General features: G+C 37.7%; 1 protein-coding gene across 1 annotated transcript in view; it reads right to left on the bottom strand.

Moving 5' to 3' along the window:
• Nucleotides 1–9,106: 9,106 nt before the first annotated feature.
• Nucleotides 9,107–18,858, bottom strand: part of Glyp (glycogen phosphorylase) — a 156,065-nt gene continuing 146,313 nt past the window's right edge. Inside the window, exon 14 of the mRNA XM_067153980.2 lies at nucleotides 9,107–14,165. Coding sequence (XP_067010081.2) covers nucleotides 13,983–14,165 — 183 coding nt within the window. The 3' untranslated portion in view covers nucleotides 9,107–13,982. The remainder of the gene's footprint in view (nucleotides 14,166–18,858) is intronic.

The following is an 18,858-nucleotide window of genomic DNA, read 5'->3' on the forward strand; positions in this document are numbered from 1 at the left end:
TAAGAAACCTTGCAGTAACCAATGGATACAAAATTGAAATGATAAACCGTCTGATATATAAGATAAAAAACAAACTGTCCACTAACCTCAAACCGGATAAACCTAGCAAAAATAAATATGCCGTTTTCACTTATAATAGCCCAATGATCCACCAAATTACCAATAATTTCAACAAACATAATGTAAACATAGCTTACAGAACAACCAATACTACGCAGAACATATTGTTTAAGTATAATAAAATAAATAATAATAATAACAGCAAATATCAGAATTCAGGAGTTTATAGGTTGACTTGTTCACAGTGTGGTTATTCATATGTTGGTCAAACTGGGCGAAGTTTTATTACAAGGTATTTGGAACATTTCAATGCCGAAAAACATAACAAATATTCCGCTATGAGTACACACATGAAGGAAACAGGCCACCATTTTACCACAATAGAAAAAGATCTAACAATAATAAAGAATACTAACAAGGGAAAACTACTGAACGAATTTGAAAATATCTATATTTATTTGGACAAAACGTTTAATAAGGATTATAACCTTAATGACGACACGGAAATTAAGAGTCCTTTGTACACATTAATACCTAAGTTGTTGAAAACAGTTATCCCAAATCAATAGAGAATCCCGCATATTTTAAAAATTACCAATCCAACAACTCCAAACACGCCCCCAGATACCATACCTATAATTCCCCCTCCGAATAATCCCCCTCCCATATCGACACCAGTATGTACCAATCCGCCCAGTTCTTCCCTCCCTCAACTCGTCCCCCTCCCTCCGCCACACCCATACAATACACGTAGTAGAAACGCCAGTCAGATTACCGCTAGCAACAGAACAAGTTAGACACTCTACGGCATTCGAGTAAGTACGCATTTTTACGTAACCCATAACCGTATACAACCACAACTGTTATTTTTGTACATACACTTTAAATGCATTTTTTCTATTTTTCTTTACAGTCTATCCAACATTCTAATCATTGAAAATTTACACAACAGAAGGGATACTACAATTATATTGACAAATATCTTCAATCCAGTGCATTGTCGTGAATTTACGACGTGTATTTTTAATTCAACGTATTCTTATTCGACTGGTTACATAACCAATTTAACTCAAGAAGAATCACCATGATCATCCCTGACCTAATCTTCTACTACATGATTAATTAGAGCCCTTGTTTTATATATATTTTATTCTTCGAATTTCTACTTGCTGATGAATACAGCTTAATATGGACCTTCACCAAATGTTAAAGAAAATGGATCCATTTCAATTTCAGACGAATGCCGTTTGACAATCTTCCTACCAACATTAACATACCGTATATATTTTTTAGACTAGATTATGAATTGACCTACAATTGTTTTAACTTGTGTTTATAAGATTTACTTATAACTTTTTAATAATGGTATCAAAAACAACTTTAATGTCACATTTTATTCCAATCTTATATGATTGATTATTGTAAGACAGTCTTAAATGTAACTATTATTTTTAAAGTTGTTCATAGTGCTGATGATGCCCGTTAAGAAGGGCGAAACATGTTCACGATTTTTCAATTATTTATAATCATTTAACCACACTAGTGGTAATTGTAAGTATTGACTAGGTTGACATTAAACAAATATTTTTAAAAATTTTATGTAATCACTGTCATCAATACGGACCAAATATGAGATTAATGACTTGTAAGTAAGTGGTTTGTTCCGAGCTGTCAGTTAAGAGATGGTGTGGAATGTCATTAGCAGACGAATAAGTTTGAGTGGTGCTTTTAAAAGCAGGAAAGACCACAAAATGAAATTATGAAATGCCGTGTGGCCTCCGGAGAGGCCTGGAGCAGGTCTTTTGATTTGATGCCCGTACACGACCTACACGTCGTAATGAGGATGAAATGATGAAGAAGACGGCACATACACCGAATCCCCGTGCCAGGGGAATTAACCAATTATGGTTAAAAATTTCTGACCCTGCTGGGAATCGAACCCGGGACCCCTGTGACCAAAGGCCAGCACGCTAACCACTTAGCCATGAAGCCGGACAATATGAAGATAACATTGGAATTCAAGGGAACAAATTCGGGCAAATATTCGTTTATAGGTAGGGGAGTTACGAATTGGAGTAATTTACTTGATGTTCAATAAATTTTCAATTTCTTTGCAATCATTTAAGAAAATGCTGGGAAGAAACAGATAGAAAATCTGCCACCTGGGCAACTGCCCTAAATACAGATCAATGTCAATTGATTATTGATTGATTGATTGATTGACTGACTAGTTGCGATCTTCCCATGAGATAATCTTCAGCCAAAAATGATATAAACTTGACATGTCATGATATAGAAACATATGAATGTAAAAACAAGGTTGTACAACAAATTAAAATGGAAAATCTTAGTTGTTAATATGTCATCAGATTAAAATTGCATTACAGTCCTGCTGAAACGTTGTTGTTTGTGTCATCAGTCCATAGACTGGTTTGATGCAGCCCTCCATGCCACCCTATCCTGTCCTAACCTTTTCATTTCTATGTAACTATTGCATCCTACTTCTGTTCTAATCTGCTTGTCATATTCATACCTTGGTCTACCCTACCATTCTTACCAACTACACTTCCTTCAAAAACCAACTGAACAAGTCCTGGGTGTCTTAAGATGTGTCCTATCATTATCTCTCGTCTTCTCATCAAATTTAGCCAAATCGATCTCCTCTCGCCAATTCGATTCAGTGTCTCTTCTTTCGTGATTCGATCTATCCATCTCAGCTTCAGCAATCGTCTGTAACACCACATTTCAGAAGCTTCTGTTGTCTTTCTTTCTGAGCTAGATATCATCCATGTTTCACTTCCATACAATGCCACGCTCCACACGAAAGACTTCAGAAACATCTAATTCCTATATCAATGTTTGAAGTGAGGAAATATCTTTCCTTAAGAAAGCTCTTCCTTGCTTGTGCTAATCTGCATTTTATGTCCTCCTTACTCCTGCCATCGTTAGTTATTTTACTACCTAGATAACAATAGACTTCATTTCCTAATTTAATATTTCCTGCATCACCTGCCTTCGTTCGACTGCACTTCATTACTTTTGTTTTGGACTTATTTATATTCATCTTGTACTCCTTACCCAAGACTTCATCCATACCATTCAGCAGCTTCTCTAGATCTGCAGTCTCAGATAAAATAACAATATCATCGGCAAATCTCAAGGTTTTTATTTCCTCTCCTTGGATTGTGATTCCCTTTCCAAATTCCTCTTTGATTTCCCTTACTGCCTGTTCTATGTAAACAGTGAAAAGGAGGGGGGAAAACTGCAGCCTTGCCTCACTCCTTTCTGGATTGCTGCTTCTTTTCAAAGCCCTTGATTCTTATCACTGCAGAGTGATTTTTATACAGATTATAGAAAATTCTTTGTTCTCGGTATCTGATCCCAATCACTTTCAGAATCTTAAATAGCTTGGTCCAATCAACATTATCGAATGCCTTTTGTAGATCTATTAATGCCATGTACGTGGGCTTGTCCTTCTTGATTCGTAAAGTCAGGATTGCTTCTCGAGTTCCTGCATTTCTTCTGAAGCCAAATTGATCTTCTCCCAACTCGGCTTCAACTTGTTTTTCCCTTCTTCTGTAAATAATACGTGTTAAAATTTTGTAGGCATGAGATACTAAACTAACAGTTTTCACACCTGTCAGCACCGGCTTTCTTGGGAATAGGTATAACAACATTTTGCCGAAAATCGGATGGCACTTCTCCTGTCTCATACATCTTGCACACTAAATGGAATAACCTTGCCATGCTGGTTTCTCCTAAGGCAGTCAGTAATTCAGAAGGAATGTCATCAATTCCAGGTGCCTTGTTCCTATTTATGTCGCTCACAGCTCTGTCAAACTCTGACCTCAAAATTGGGTCTCCCATTTCATCAGCATCAACAGCTTCTTCTTGTTCCAGAACAAAATTATCTACATCTTTACCTTGATACAACTGTTGGATATCCTCCTGCCATCTTTCTGCTTTGTTCTCTTTCCCTAGAAGTGACTTTCCATCTGAGCTCTTAATATTCATACACCTAGATTTCCTTTCTCCAAAGGTTTCCTTGATTTTCCTATATGCAGCATCTACCTTTCCTAGGACCATACAACCTTCGACATCCTTGCACTTCTCCTTCAGCCAGTCATCCTTAGCTACTTTGCACTTTCTATCCACTACATTCTTTAATCACCTGTATTCTTTTCTGCCCTCTTCATTTCTAGCATTCTTGTATTTTCGTTGTTCATCAATCAGGTCTAGTATCTCCTGAGTTATCCACTGATTCTTAGTTGATCTTTTCTTCCTTCCTTCCTTCCTAACATTTCTTCAACAGCCCTATAGACTTCATTTTTCATGACTATCCACTCTTCCTCTATTGTGTTTCCTTCAGCCTTTTCATTTAGTCCTTGTGCAACATGTTTCTTGAAACAATCTCTCACACTCTTTTTTTTTCAACTTGTCTAGATCTCATCTTTTTGCATTCTATCCTTTCTTCAATTTCTTCAGCTTCAGATGGCATTTCATGACCAACAAGTTGTGGTCAGAGTCCACGTCTGCTCCTGGGAAAGTTTTGCAATCCAACACCTGGTTTCTTAATCTCTGCCTATTCATAATGAAGTCTATTTGAGGTGGTGATGGTGGTGATTATTGTTTTAAGAGGAAGTACAACTAGGCAACCATCCTCTATATAACACTAATCAGAGAGGAAAAATGGAAGGGGTCCGACACTTCAAGAAATGAAGGTATCAGCCAAAGGAAGACAAGGGCCACAAAGGGCATGAAAATGAAAGACTCCCTAGGCCTCCATACGTAATACCGTCGGGGTTGGAAAAGAACAAGAGTTGACCAAGAGTGTTCGGATAGGATCAATGAAAATGAGGAGCCTGGCACAAGTTAGTGGAAGCAATGCCAGGTCTCAGCTAAGGGCCCCGTGGTCGCCAACCCACGCTCCAAAGTTCAGAGCCCCTGAGGCCCCTTTTAGTCACCTCTTACGACAGGCAGGGGATACCATGGGTGTTATTCTACTACCCCCACCCACAGGGGGGAAGTCTATTTGATACCTTCCAGGGTCTCCAAGTCTTGTCCACGTATACAGCCATCGTTTGTAGTGTTTGAACCAAGTATTGGCAAGGACTAAATTATGATCAGTGCAGAATTCAACCAGCCGACATCCTCTTTCGTTCCTTTATCCCAATCTGAATTCTCCTACTGTATTACCTTCTCTTCCTTGGCCTAACACTGCATTCCACTCTCCCATCACGATTAGACTCTCGTCACCTTTTACATATTGTATTAAATCTCCTCTCTCTTCAAATATTCTTTCTATTTCCTCGTCATCTGCTGAGCTAGTAGGCATATAGACCTGCACTATTATGGTGGGCATTGGTTTGGTGTCTATCTTGGCGACAATTTTTTCACTATGCTGGTCGTAGTAGCTTACCTGCTGTCCTATTTTCTTATTTATTGTTAAACCAACCCCTGCATTTCCCCTGTTTGATTTTGTGTTTATAATTCGGTAGTTGCCTTACCAAAAATCCTGTTCTTCCTGCCAACGTACTTCACTAATAACAACTACATCTAACTTTAGTCTATCCATCTCCCTTTTCAGGTTCTCTAATCTACCACAACGATTGAAACTTCTGACATTTCACGCTCTGATTCGCAGAATGTCAGTATCCATCTTCCTGACGATCGCCCCCTCTCGTGTAGTCCCCACCCGGAGATCCGAATGGGGGACTAGTTTACCTCCGGAATATTTTACCGAGAGGAAGCCATCATCAGGTACATCATTCATACAGAGAGAACTGCACGACCTCGGGAGTTAGTTACGGCTGTAGTTTCCCGTTGCTTTCAGCCGTGTAGCAGTATCAAAATTTAAGGTGTTGGAAAGAATATATCTGTAACAAATGAAGAATGCTATAAGTGTTGGTTGAGGACAAAAGAAAGTAAAAAGGGGATGGAATGAAAAACGAAATGAAACAACTTACATCCTTGCCGGTCTTAAGTCAAATCGTCCATATCCTGCTGCAATGACTACGTGCTTTGCAGGAGTGATAGAGGGGTTGACAGGGAAGAGGAAAGTGTGTTAGCGGGCTTTATTATGTGTTCGCAAAAATGTCCCACATAACATAAGGCAAGACCTAATATTTACATCTTCAAATACCAAAGGCTGCATTTTAATGTCTACAACAAATCTGGTTCATTTCAAGAAGAACTTATGCCAATGCTGCATCATACGACCTTCAGAAGACATTTTCAACTAACATGAACTTGTTATTTTTAGTCTCAACATAGTTTTAGCTTAACATTTTGCTCTATGATACTTTTTTTTAAAGCTTTAAATCTTAATCAAGTTTTAGATGATGATATATAATATTCTAGGACAAAACATGTACTAATCTCTGTAAATAAATTGAAGAAACTTGTATTTTATATGTGAGAACTTTGTGACTCTCTTACAACCCTATTAAGTGACAATACGTAGATAACATGAAGTTTATATTATGTAATCAAGCCTTTTGAGCAAGAAGAATTTGCACCTCTAAGTAGGGTGTATGTCTTACACCAGTCGGTTTTGGGTTAAAGAAAGAAAGGAAGCAAGCAAGCTTGACTGTTGATACGATTACAACCAAGGGACCTTCAGTTTTACATAAAATCCAAACCATATGTAGGTGATTTTTCACTTAAAAAATCTCTTGTGTAGGGCCCAGATGTTTAGGACATGTGATATTTTATTCTTTAAATTATTTCCATGGAAAATACAAGTTAAGCATGATTTTATCTACGGTGATTAAAATTATGCAATTTTCACGGGTCACATAAAGTTATATTTTGGCTCTCTTAACGTTTTTTTGTCATTTCCTGGTAATTTTTCATTGTCGGTAGCGGCAGTTGCTCATTTCTGAGTTTACAGATTTCCTGGCTAATAGCTCACTTCAATTCACAGCAGTTTGTTTTTAAACCTCCAGTGACTGTACAGGCCAATTCTTGCGTAGAACATACATCCACACATCATGCAGCTGAGGAACAAGGGAGATCTTGGCTGGGTTTGGCGAAGTTTGCGTTCCTGTCGCTTAATATCTTCATGTCTGCAGCGTTTCTTGTTCAAAGTGTTGAACTGAGGCACAGACACTTTGCCGCCAAAGTAAACGGTCCTAGGCAAGTGTTTCCCAGGTTTGTGGGTTTATTTCTGCCATGTTTAAGGTTTGTTTCAGTTGTCTTTGAAATGTCTCAGGCGGCCACCCCGTGGTCTTGAATATGAAAAATTACCTGAGTAGAGGTAATTTTTCATATCATGGTCATATTTCTCTTTGAATTTTCATGTTTTTGTCATATTTTTTTATCTGTTTATTCCATTTTCGCATACCCTGCTTTCAGTCGTCTCAAATATGGATTTTTCACATCTCCTAATTCTTGTCTGTAATTTATTACATTACCTTTAGAAATATATATTTATGTGAATTAGTAGGGTAAGCTGTATAGAAAGAGGCAGATGCTTATAAAGCGACAGAATAGTGAGCCTCAATTGAAATCTAATGATTTGACGTGTTTCAAATATGACCCAGTAACATCCTGCAATGTTGAGTGTCTTTTTCCCATTAGAAGTCAGTGTTGCGTGAAAATAGGAGATTGTTCCCATCTGAAAACTTTAAAATTCATGTAATTTACTGTCTTAATTTTTTCTGATCGCCCATCAAAATGTGACATTTATTTCATTCTGTGCCGAGTCGAGAGTTACCTTTCAAATGAGTAATTTGGCCCAAAAGCCTATATAGTATCATGTCTATAAGTACAGTCCATGAAAGCATCAATGGCAACAAAATTAATATTATTACTTATTTTTAATTATTGAATGTTCTAGATTTTAGAAGTATATTTTCAATATAATGTTAATTTAAACAGCAGCAAACATTTTGAAAATGTGACCAAAAATTTTCAAGTCATATTTTAATACATTTTTAGGTCATAAATGCTTGCATATTTCTAACATGTTAAGGTCATAAACATCCGGGCCCTACTCATATGCATTGGCTGGGATTCAAACCATAGCTGCCTAGGTTTGGGTTAAATAATTTTTCGATTGGAAATAAGGCAACTGCTAGCATTTATACAATACAAATATTGAACTGAAAAGCAATTCAAGGACTGTCCAGCTGGGTGTGAGTTGGAGAGTGGCACTCATCGTGGTTTATGACCAAGAGTGCAGTGCAACAGAGCAGTACACTCTCCCCACTGTTGCTATTCAGTTATGGATAATTTAATGAAGAGGATTAAGGAAACATCAGGTGAACTCAACACAATAGGCTTTGCTGATGACATCACAATTTGGGGAGAGAGAAGAGGTGTAAGCAAGCGTAGACATGTGGAAGGCCATATTGAAATCAATGAGAAAAGGATGGTGGTGATAGCAGTGAATAGAGATGGTCAACCAGCAAGCATCAAACTAACAGACCAATAGTTTGAGAGCGTGGATAGTTTCACCTACCTTGGCAGTATTCTCTGCAGAGACAACTTAGCCTCAAAAGAGATCAACAGGGTGCAAAAGAGTTTTTCCAAAGAAAGCAAAATTAGCAATTTTCAACACCTACTTCCTGACCTATGGTATTGAAACAAACACCCTCGCGAAGAAAGACTCGTCAAGACTACAGGCATTAGAGGTCCACCCAGAAGACCAGTATGGACAAGTTAAAAAAATGAGGAAGTGAGAAGGGAAGTTGGGATTATCTCTACTAGACAGTTGGTACATCCAGACTTCAGTGGTTTGGACATGTGATGAGTATGGAGCCTATGAGAACAACAGAAGTGCACTTGGAAAGAAAGGTAGAAGGAAAACCCCAGGTTGGAAGAACTAGAATCTGTTGGATGGATATGACCAAGATTGACATTGTGATTAGGGGAAGGGCACAAGGATGTTATGAAGAACATGATATTTATCAATAGAGGAGAGTGGAAGAGATTTATGAACAGAACCCAGGAAACTGGAGCTATAAACTGATGATGATGATGCTGATGATTATGAAGAATACTGAAAAAGTTGGATTCTCCTCAAAGAACAAGTTATGGAACATATGCTTGAAAACATATATTTAATTTGTTTATTTTGTACAGATTCGGTAGCTTTATGACATGGCAATATAACTGCGAACACAAAATGTAACTTCAATGTTCCTTTAGCACAGAGAATATACACAGTTTTACACGTTTTCAAAATGAAAACAAGAAAAGTTGCATTTGTCTCACATCACATATAAAAAGGAGCTATTATAAAAATAAGTATCAGCAATGCACAGAAAATTTGGCACCAAGTCTTCATAACTCTCCTACAAGATAAATGGTTTTCCATTTTTTTTTAGTTTAGAAAACAACAGAATATTTTATTGTTACAGAAAACAACTGTGATAGAAGTAAGCCAAAGTTAACATTTTGCAAGAAATGTTCAAAGAACTTTACAGAGCATTGCTGTCAAATTGAAACCATAAGTTATAACTTAATCTCTTTTTCAAATATTAATGATACATTTCTGTTTAACAATGAACATTATTCCAGAATATCAAAATTTCAAACAACATTGAGACAACAATACTGGTTTAATATTGTTGTTGACAGGCACGAACAAACACAGTTTCACAAACATCAGTAGCAAATTTTTAAGGTTTATTGCTAGCAATTAACAAAACCTATCTTTATTTGGTGATGTAACTGATACCATTTCATGTTGGCATCACAATAATCTTTGGAATATTACAAAAGAGAAATATATTACAGTAGTCAATAATTTAGTGAACTGGCTTCAGTGTCACTGCAATACACTACACTGGACAGGTAAATTAAGGAAATGTCAGTTCTTTTCTCGTGATGTATGCAGAAAGGAGCATCTCTTGTGAAGGGTAGCTATTGCAGTTTGGCAATGAACGGTCACCTGGAAATAGTTGTTATTACTAAGAATGAAGAAACTCTTAACAAGACAAGTCGAAAGGAGGTAATACTTCAATGGTTTTTCAACTTGTTCGGAATGGTTCAAATGGTTTTAAATCTAGACAGAGTAAACTCTGCTACAAAGAGAACCAGCGGCAACTGCACAGTTGCCAAGCTTTGGTGTAGGAAGAAATGTGTGTTGCTATTAAACAACCTGTGCTTGTCCAAGCCAAACAGCCAATGTACAGGACACCATTTTGCCTCATCCTTCTTACACACTTTGTCTCGCACCAAGCAATTTCTCTTTCAAAGCTAGAGGGGCATTAATTTCAGTTAGCCAGGGAGACTGCAAACAAGGACAGCCATACAGGCCTTCATGCCAACATATTTCAAAAGAGTTTCCAGCAACTGTAGGAATACTGATAGATTTGCATTGTTATTTTTAGGGAGGATGATGGCATACTTGTAAGAGAATAATTATTTTGTAATTACTGACTGCATTACAGTACATAACAATGATGATTAATTCTTTTACATATGAGGTACAAGATATTTTCAAGTTATAGTATATGTAAACACTTTAAGTGAATATACATCCAAATAACAGTATTATAGCATTACTTTCATTTCTACTGCTATTCAGCTATTAGGAACATTAATTTGCATATCACCAACAATAATTTAATCAAGCCTTCATATTAGAAAAATTCCTTAGGAAACTGATTAATCAGTTGTAATGTTTCATTATGTATACAAATTTCCCATTCCACAGTTAAAAGAAAAAAAAAACCCTCAGCCAGCTTGGTTCTGAAAACTCCTTTTCAGGAAAACAGTACAACGTCCCTGATACCTGAGAGCAGATCTGGTATTTGAAGCCGAGATTGGTCATCAGTTCACCTGATATAATGCAACAAAAGATTCTATGCTTAGGTCCAGGAGACACCATACTTCTCCATCACTGATTCACAGAACACATTTTATACAGTAAAAGTAACTTACAAAAATATTTGATGTGGCACAAGTATCTGAACAAATTTATAACTTTATGTTAATATCCATAATTTACTATATTTTAAAAAGATATTTGTACATTCTAAAATTTTTAAGTAGACAATATAAAAGCTATGACGATAGACTTTTTTTTTAAATAAACATAATTTAGGCCTATTACATTTCCATTTAAAAATATAATTCTTAATCATTTCAGAGAACGTTCAACATTTATCTAAAAAGAAAAACGTTAATGTATATAATTCCTGTTTACAACACCAACAGTCATGGACTAGTTTCTACAAAATAAGAGCATCTGTATAGTAGAGGTGAAAACATTTGCATAAACCAACATGAAAACCATTAGGTTAAAAAAATATATAAATTTAGATTTAGAAAGTTTTCACCGAACTAAGAAATACGATTGCCAAAATCAACTTGCTTTCTACCAGAGAGAGAACGTGAAGTGAATCTACAGAAATTCTATCTATGTAAAATATATGCTGTACTCTTGTAAGTTTCACTACAATTAAAGGCAGTATTCAAATTTTCTAATATTTATTTGACAAGTTAAACTTTCACTCAGAACATTGTCATTTCATTCTTTAGTACAAAAGCCATTCACATGAAAACTGTTAAAAAATACCGATCTTTGAAAGTGTTTGTATTGATTAGCTATAATCTAAAAGCTAATACCTACTGACAACTCTGTTATGCAAGGAGTGAAGAGATGACTGTCATTCCCACCAAGCGAGTTGGGTGTGCGGTTTGGATCACACAGCAGTGAGCTTTAAATTGGGAGATGGTGGATCGAATCCCAATGTTGGCAGACCTGAAGATAGTCTTCCATAGTTTCCCATTTTTACACCAGGCAAATGCTGGGGCTGTACCTTACTTAAGGCCACAGTCACTTCCTTCCCATCCTTGCATTGCCAATAACCTTAGATGTACTGCAACATTTAAACACTAGCAAAAAATTTACCTTTAGCACAATGTTATTTACTATTGTACCTATTTAACAAGCAACAAATTTGGTATGCAGTTTTTGCTAATAAAAAATATACTAGTAGAGTAAAAAGTAAGTGCACTTTGGTTGGTTCTGCCTTGGTATGTAGACAGCTTCTCTGCCTTGCTATCGTAGGGTAAGTTCCCAGACAAAGAGAACAGACACAGCAATCTCTCTGCCTTGCATGCATGACCGTAGGTGTATTTGACAGACTGCAACTCTCCATTATAACAATAGGTCACTCCTGATGAATGAATTCCTTGCAAAATATAACATATGTTCTTCCTCATCCTCCATATTCTCAAGATCTAACTACAACGAATTATTACCAGTTTTCAAGAGTCAAAACCCTGTTCAAGGCATGGAGGTCCATATTAACTGAAGAAGTGAAGGGGCTGAATATGGAAATTAGTAAAAGGATACAACAGGAAATATATTTTACCAGAGGGTGATGAACTTGATCTGGGAAGTACCATGAGGTAGAGACCTGAACACTGACAAAAAAGACATAAGAGTAAAATCCATGTCAGTGAGGTGAAATTTTTAAGAAGTATGATAGAAAAGATAAGAAAGGATAGAATAAGAAACAAGGATGTCAGAAAGAAAATCTGAGTAGAAAAGCTACCTATGAGAATGGAGAGAAACAAAATAAGATAGTTTGGACATGTTGAAAAGGATGGAGGAGGGAAGGATACTGAGGCAGATGAAGTACCGTAGGCTAAGACTGAAGAAAGGAAAATGAGAGGAAGATCCAGACTAAGGTGGTAGGACTCGATCAAGAACAGCATAATATGAAGGAACCTGAATTGGAATGCAATTAAGGAGCAGCAATGATGGTTAGATAGAGAAAGACAGAAAGGTACCATTAATATTCCAACTTGGCAGGAGCTGGAAAAAGGGACGCTGAAGAAGAAGAAGAAGAAGAAGAACCAAGTGTGACAAATCTTGTTACTTTGTTAAAGAGTAACCACTATACAGTTAGTCTTACTAACAAAGAAGCATTAGACTTAACCTGTAATATTATAATGAGGTGTACATTTCACGAAAGAATTTGCAGAAGCCTTCCTTACATAATATAGTCAAAAATAATCAGTCGATTGGAGCCCTGCAAACGAAGCAGACGTGTGTGCGGAGTGCTGAGTGTTGTGGCGTAAGTGGAATGGGAATAAGCATAGAACTCTACCGAGCGGTCATCGGCCGATGGAACAATCAAATAAAATATCAGGTATGTGGTTTAAAATGTGATATAAAACACTCTGAAATCGTGCTGGCAGCGTTAGTGATTGCTGCGTTATTAGTAACTGAAGGAGTGGAAAGCAACCCTGGGCCACTGAATTGGGAAGATATAGCTATGATCAAGGAGGTGATAAAAGAGGGCAGCCAAACAGACACAACGAGGGAGCTCATTATGGCACAGAATAGTCAAAAATAAAGCAAACCCCACAAATTCACAATACTGCAGTCTGAGTCATTTGAGAAACCACTAAACTTGAACAAAATCAGCTGATATTTATGAAAATGAATGTTTGGTTGCAACACTATCAGAGTTCTGTCCAATGGCTGATTCATTGCTTGATGAATTGTTACAGGCACAAAGTTACTTACTTAACAAATACTTGGTACTAATAAATCAGGGAGTCCTTTGAATAACATTGCATAAGGTCTACAATGTGTATATATTCAATTCTCAACAATACAGTGATGTAAGTAACTCTTGTCCCTTTCACTGGTGAACTCCCCCAACTTTTGCCATCTGAATTAAATTTTAAAAAAAACTTTACCACAGTTTACATATATATCAGACCGTATAACTTTTCCAGCTTCTATCTGAATGACCTTTGTAGCTGACAGAAACTTAAAAGTATAGCTAGAGTTTTTGTCCTTTTTACTTATGGCATCTTCATTCTTAACCATCAAGCCTTGGCACTGATATTTAACAGTGATGACTAAACAAACTAGTCTCTCCACATACACACATTCATTCTCTCTTTATGATACTACAGTAAAACTTAACGCTGACGGAAAACTGTCTCTAGGCTGATTTACTAGCGGGTGAAGATTCCTCGTCTCGTGGTTCATGAGGAGCTGGAAGTTTCTCCCAACTAGGTTCTACACCCCAGATCTCACGAGCATACTCTGAGATTGTACGATCACTTGAAAACTTGCCAGATGAAGCAATGTTGTTAATGGCCATCTCCAACCATTTAGACTGTTTCTGGAAAGATATCAAAATTTGTATATTATTACACTCAAATATATATTAACTGAATAAGAATTTCTGTAAAAGCTTTGTGCTGAATCCCTCTGTATTGAAAGCATTATAAACAGAATAAAAATAATTCGATCTGGAAGAAGGAGGTGTAAAAAAAACTATGTATTATTGCCACATACCGACACATACAGCAGAGACCTGAACAGTGACAAATGTTTCTTATCAAGTTTGTGGATACAAGGGTGAACTCCACCATTGTCCGGTCCCAAGTCCGGAATGGAAAAGGAGGATAATTAGCTGGGTTGACAACCAGCTGTAAAAACTGCTAACGTTGAGTGTCGAGCGGCAGTAAATAACTCGAGTCCCCGTAGGGGCCAACGGCTTCGGGCAGATGAGCCCCTTTGGGTGGGGTGATGGGTCCCTCAGAGCAGGAAATGTGTCTTTGGCCCAACGGCAAAACCGACGGAGGAACCTCCTTTTTGTGGTTCTCATTGGTCGTGGAGGTGGATGAGGTCATGCCAGATGGACTGGCTGTGAAGTCACAACTCAATGGTATTTTGAGTATGAGATTTATAAGCTGTATTTTGAGTCTGCGGCAGTCCGTTGCAGTCGTGGTACTAGAACCTGCATGTAGCATTTCATTTGCGCCGCAGGGTATAGTTTCGAGATCATAATGTGTGGGTCACGTCCTTGCAAGCTGCGATCCATCTTAAAACAAAATCCCGCTTGTGGCACTTTTTCCTGCTGTCACCCCCTTCAACTCAAGTTCAACAGTGATGGGGTCAGGATGGTGGAGGCAGGTTTCTGGGTGAAACAGGAAGCCTCTAGTTTGAACATGCACGTTGGCAGCAGATGTGTGATGGTCGTCTTTCTGAGACTCCGTGACTACTCAGGAATTCGGTCCTGCATCTGTGTTTGGGTAGGCCTATTTAGGATCACCCCTACCCATCCTGAATGGGGAAGGCCCTAGAAAATGTGGGTTAAACATCGGTAGTCACACTCTAAGCCGGCGAGGCCGCACCCAGCGGGTCGCCCCTTATGTGGTCGTAAAACGAAGATTACCAAAACTTTGATTATAGGAACGTGGAATGTTCAAACCCTACTTGATTTGAAAGACAATAATAGACCTGAGAGAAGAACAGCACTTGTCACACATGAGCTTGGATGAATGAACATTGATATTGCTGCATTAAGTGCAACCAGACTGTTCAACAAAGGTAAACTTACAGAGTTCAGCTCAGGCTGCACAATCTTCTGGAAGGGAAAAGATGAGGGAGAACACCGCATTCATGGTGTGGGATTCGCTGGGTGAATGATTATGTCGGCTAACTCCAACCGCAGTCAGCGAAAAAATTATGACTCTCTGAATCCCACTCTCTAGAGCCAAATTTATGACACTAATCTCTGCACATGCACCCACCTTGAATACTGATGTAGAAGCTAAAGACCAATTCTACAACCTGCTGAGCACTACCATCACCAAAGCATCACCAAGAGATAAACTATTACTACTTGGCAATTTCAATGCCAGAGTTGGTAAATATCACCAATTATGGAGCAATGCGATGGGAAAACATGGACTTGCCAACTGTAAAGCCAATGGTCTACTGCTCCTTGGTTTATGTGCTGAACATGAACTCTTGATTACTAACGCCTGAAAAGCCAACATCTAATTTTTGATCTGATTTTTGATATGCTCTATTGGTGGAAAAATATCTAATTCCCTCCATGGGAATTTAGAATTACCATTTGGAATTGCTAGGCGGGCATTAATTCCATTGTGGAGTTTTATCTCCCGTAAGCAGTTATCAGACTGTGCCACATAAGAGGCTTCTGATAAGTTCACCTGCATACACCCCAGCATCAGTGGGTAGGGTCTGACACATCCCACTCTGACGAGTCTAGTGTCAGACCTAAGACGAAATGCTGGTTAATAGAGCAAACGCCTGAAAAGCCAACATCTAATTTTTGATCTGATTTTTGATATGCTCTATTGGTGGAAAAATATCTAATTCCCTCCATGGGAATTTAGAATTACCATTCAGAAGTCCGTTATAGCGAGAATTCACAACAGCGGAAAATTTACTCGCTATAGCGGATTGTCGTTATATCCGATTTTTTGTATAAAAGTCGGAAAACCCCTCATACACATTAAAATGAAATGGCGATTAGTTTGTTCAAAACGTGCGTTTCCGCGGATGATATCCACACTACGGCTTACTTGTTTGTTATGTTTCGAAATCCGATGCTACATGAAAGTGTACGTTTAATTTCATTCTGAAAAAATTACAGTACCGTACTTCTCCAAATCCATGACGAACCCCACTTTTTCCTACAAAAAATGTTAATCAGGCTCAAAAAGTGCTTTGTAAAATCATATGAATGCCTTGTTGTACAGTACGCATTTTTAGACGCCGAACATTGGCTTTCGTTATACAGCATCTTTTGCGACTGCACAATTATTCTTTATTTCGTGGGTTTAAGGACCATTTACTTAAAATTGGCATCATAATACCGAAGAGAACCCATTGAATACTTGCCGGTAATACCTATTCCATGTATCTCTACAATACGGCGATCCGCCAGGAAAATATTCTTGCTATCTATAAAACTGTTACGGTACTTTTACTCAGCATCAGATATAACCGGCTGCCGCTACACGCACGTCTCATTTGCCGGGTTCGGCCAACTTCAGCGGCTAGCGATGTATAGGCCTAATCGCGGACGCTGAAAGTCAACGAATGAGTTTATTGCGCCACGGAATGGCCATTGGACCCTTGCATTTTTCGTGCACATACCTCACAATTTCATTTTAGACTTCTTTAAAGCGTCCTTGTTGCAGACCACTGAATGCACTTTTTGTTCAGTACACATTTTTTAGCTATCGTTGTCTTCACGCTGATGCCAAATATTGGCTTTACTTTGGCCTATGCCATATTTTCTTGCGGCTGCACAATTATTCTACATTTCAGGGTTTTTAATAACAATTAACTTAAAATTGGCATCATAATACGGTATTGACGAGAACCCGTTGAAAATTTGCCGGCAATACCTGTTCCACGTATCTTTACGACTATCCATCACGAAAATTTTCCTGCTGTCTATAAAACTTACATTAGACGCGTTATAACTCTGCTACCGAGTAGCCGTGGCCTTTCTAAGAATTCAAAGGCTCGCATGTTTTGATGCCATTCTGCAGATTTGAGAAACATTTTTGTAGAGGCTAGTAGAATGTGATTCTTTCTTCACTATTTTCCAAGATCTAGTGACGTTACACACAGGTACCGTACAACCGGCTGTCACGGCTAGCGATGTATTATAAAGAGGCGATTGTTTATTGTCAACGAATTGTGTGTGTGCGTGCGTGTGTGGAAAGAAGCGGCGTGGTTACTACGGTAGTTACCGGTGGTATTCATTCCTGTTAGGCTGCGAATGGAAGACAACCCTTGATTTTTTTGCATGAGATTCTGAGGGATAAAACGTTGTCTTGGATTCGGAGAAATATGGTATCACTTCAGAGTTTCCTTCTTCAAATGGCGTCACCTAACCTAACCGTATATGTGTCGTGGAAACATATTTGAAACGCATGTACAGCCGATTTATCCTCGCTAAAAATTTGCATGTGAATAGTCTTTCCAAAATTTAGCTAGACGCAAGAAGATATGAACTATCCTCTGAAATCAGCGATGTAGGCCTACTCTGCCGTATCTGGAGGTGTATCACATTTTAAATTAATTTCAGTATATAACATTAAAATTAAGAGATCATTTACTTCAGCCGTTATTTTTAATGAGTTGACAACTGCTGTCGGCCACGTTATTTACGCATTTATTACGAAAACTTATCCTCTTTCATTTCGAATTTTTGACTCCAACATCGCCTTTGAATGTCGACGAGAGAGCTTGCAAATGCACAGATGAGAAAACTATACCGTACCAAAGATGATCGATCGCATTTTGTGGCAAACGTTTCAGTTTCCTTATTTAAACAGCGTCACCTATCCTAACTTAACCATACTATACATATGAAAATATACTTAAGCGCCAGTAGAGAAATGATAACCTTTTCGCTATAAATTTATATGATAATAACCTTTCCGTAATTTAACCAGACGCGAGAAAATATAAACTAACCTCTGAAATCAATTACGCACTCTGCCATATCTCGAGGTGTATCCCATTTTTAGTTGCAGTATTTATCATTAAAATGAAGCGATCGTTTAGTCAGCCTTTATTTTTAACGAGTTTAGAACTGTTATCGGACACGTTATTTACGCACGTATTAAGAAAATATGTTCTCTTTCAATTCGAATTTTCTTTACAGAACAGCAGTCATTTAAAGTTAAAAATTTCATTGTTCCGTATTGAAGAATATTACAGTTAAAATTGAAATAATTGATAAAGAGATTCAACCTATTCAATACAAAAGAATAAGAAATGTAGTGAATTACATTCCTATTTAATAATAAGTAGAAATGGTACCGGTTTCGACCCTAGTCCAGGTCATCATCAGCCGATTAATACATGAAAAACAATGCATAGGAAAAGGAAATGAAAGATCAAGTACAGTCCGGATCAGTAGAAGAGGCGATATAAAATTAAATGGGGGTAGACACTGTAAAACTCAGAAGAAGTAAAATGCAAGTCACTCAAAAGAAAACAGTGCACAATTCTCTGAGCGGCAGCATGGCACACGC

The sequence above is a fragment of the Anabrus simplex genome, chromosome 9, assembly GCF_040414725.1.
Source record: "Anabrus simplex isolate iqAnaSimp1 chromosome 9, ASM4041472v1, whole genome shotgun sequence".
Lineage (NCBI taxonomy): Eukaryota > Metazoa > Arthropoda > Insecta > Orthoptera > Tettigoniidae > Anabrus > Anabrus simplex.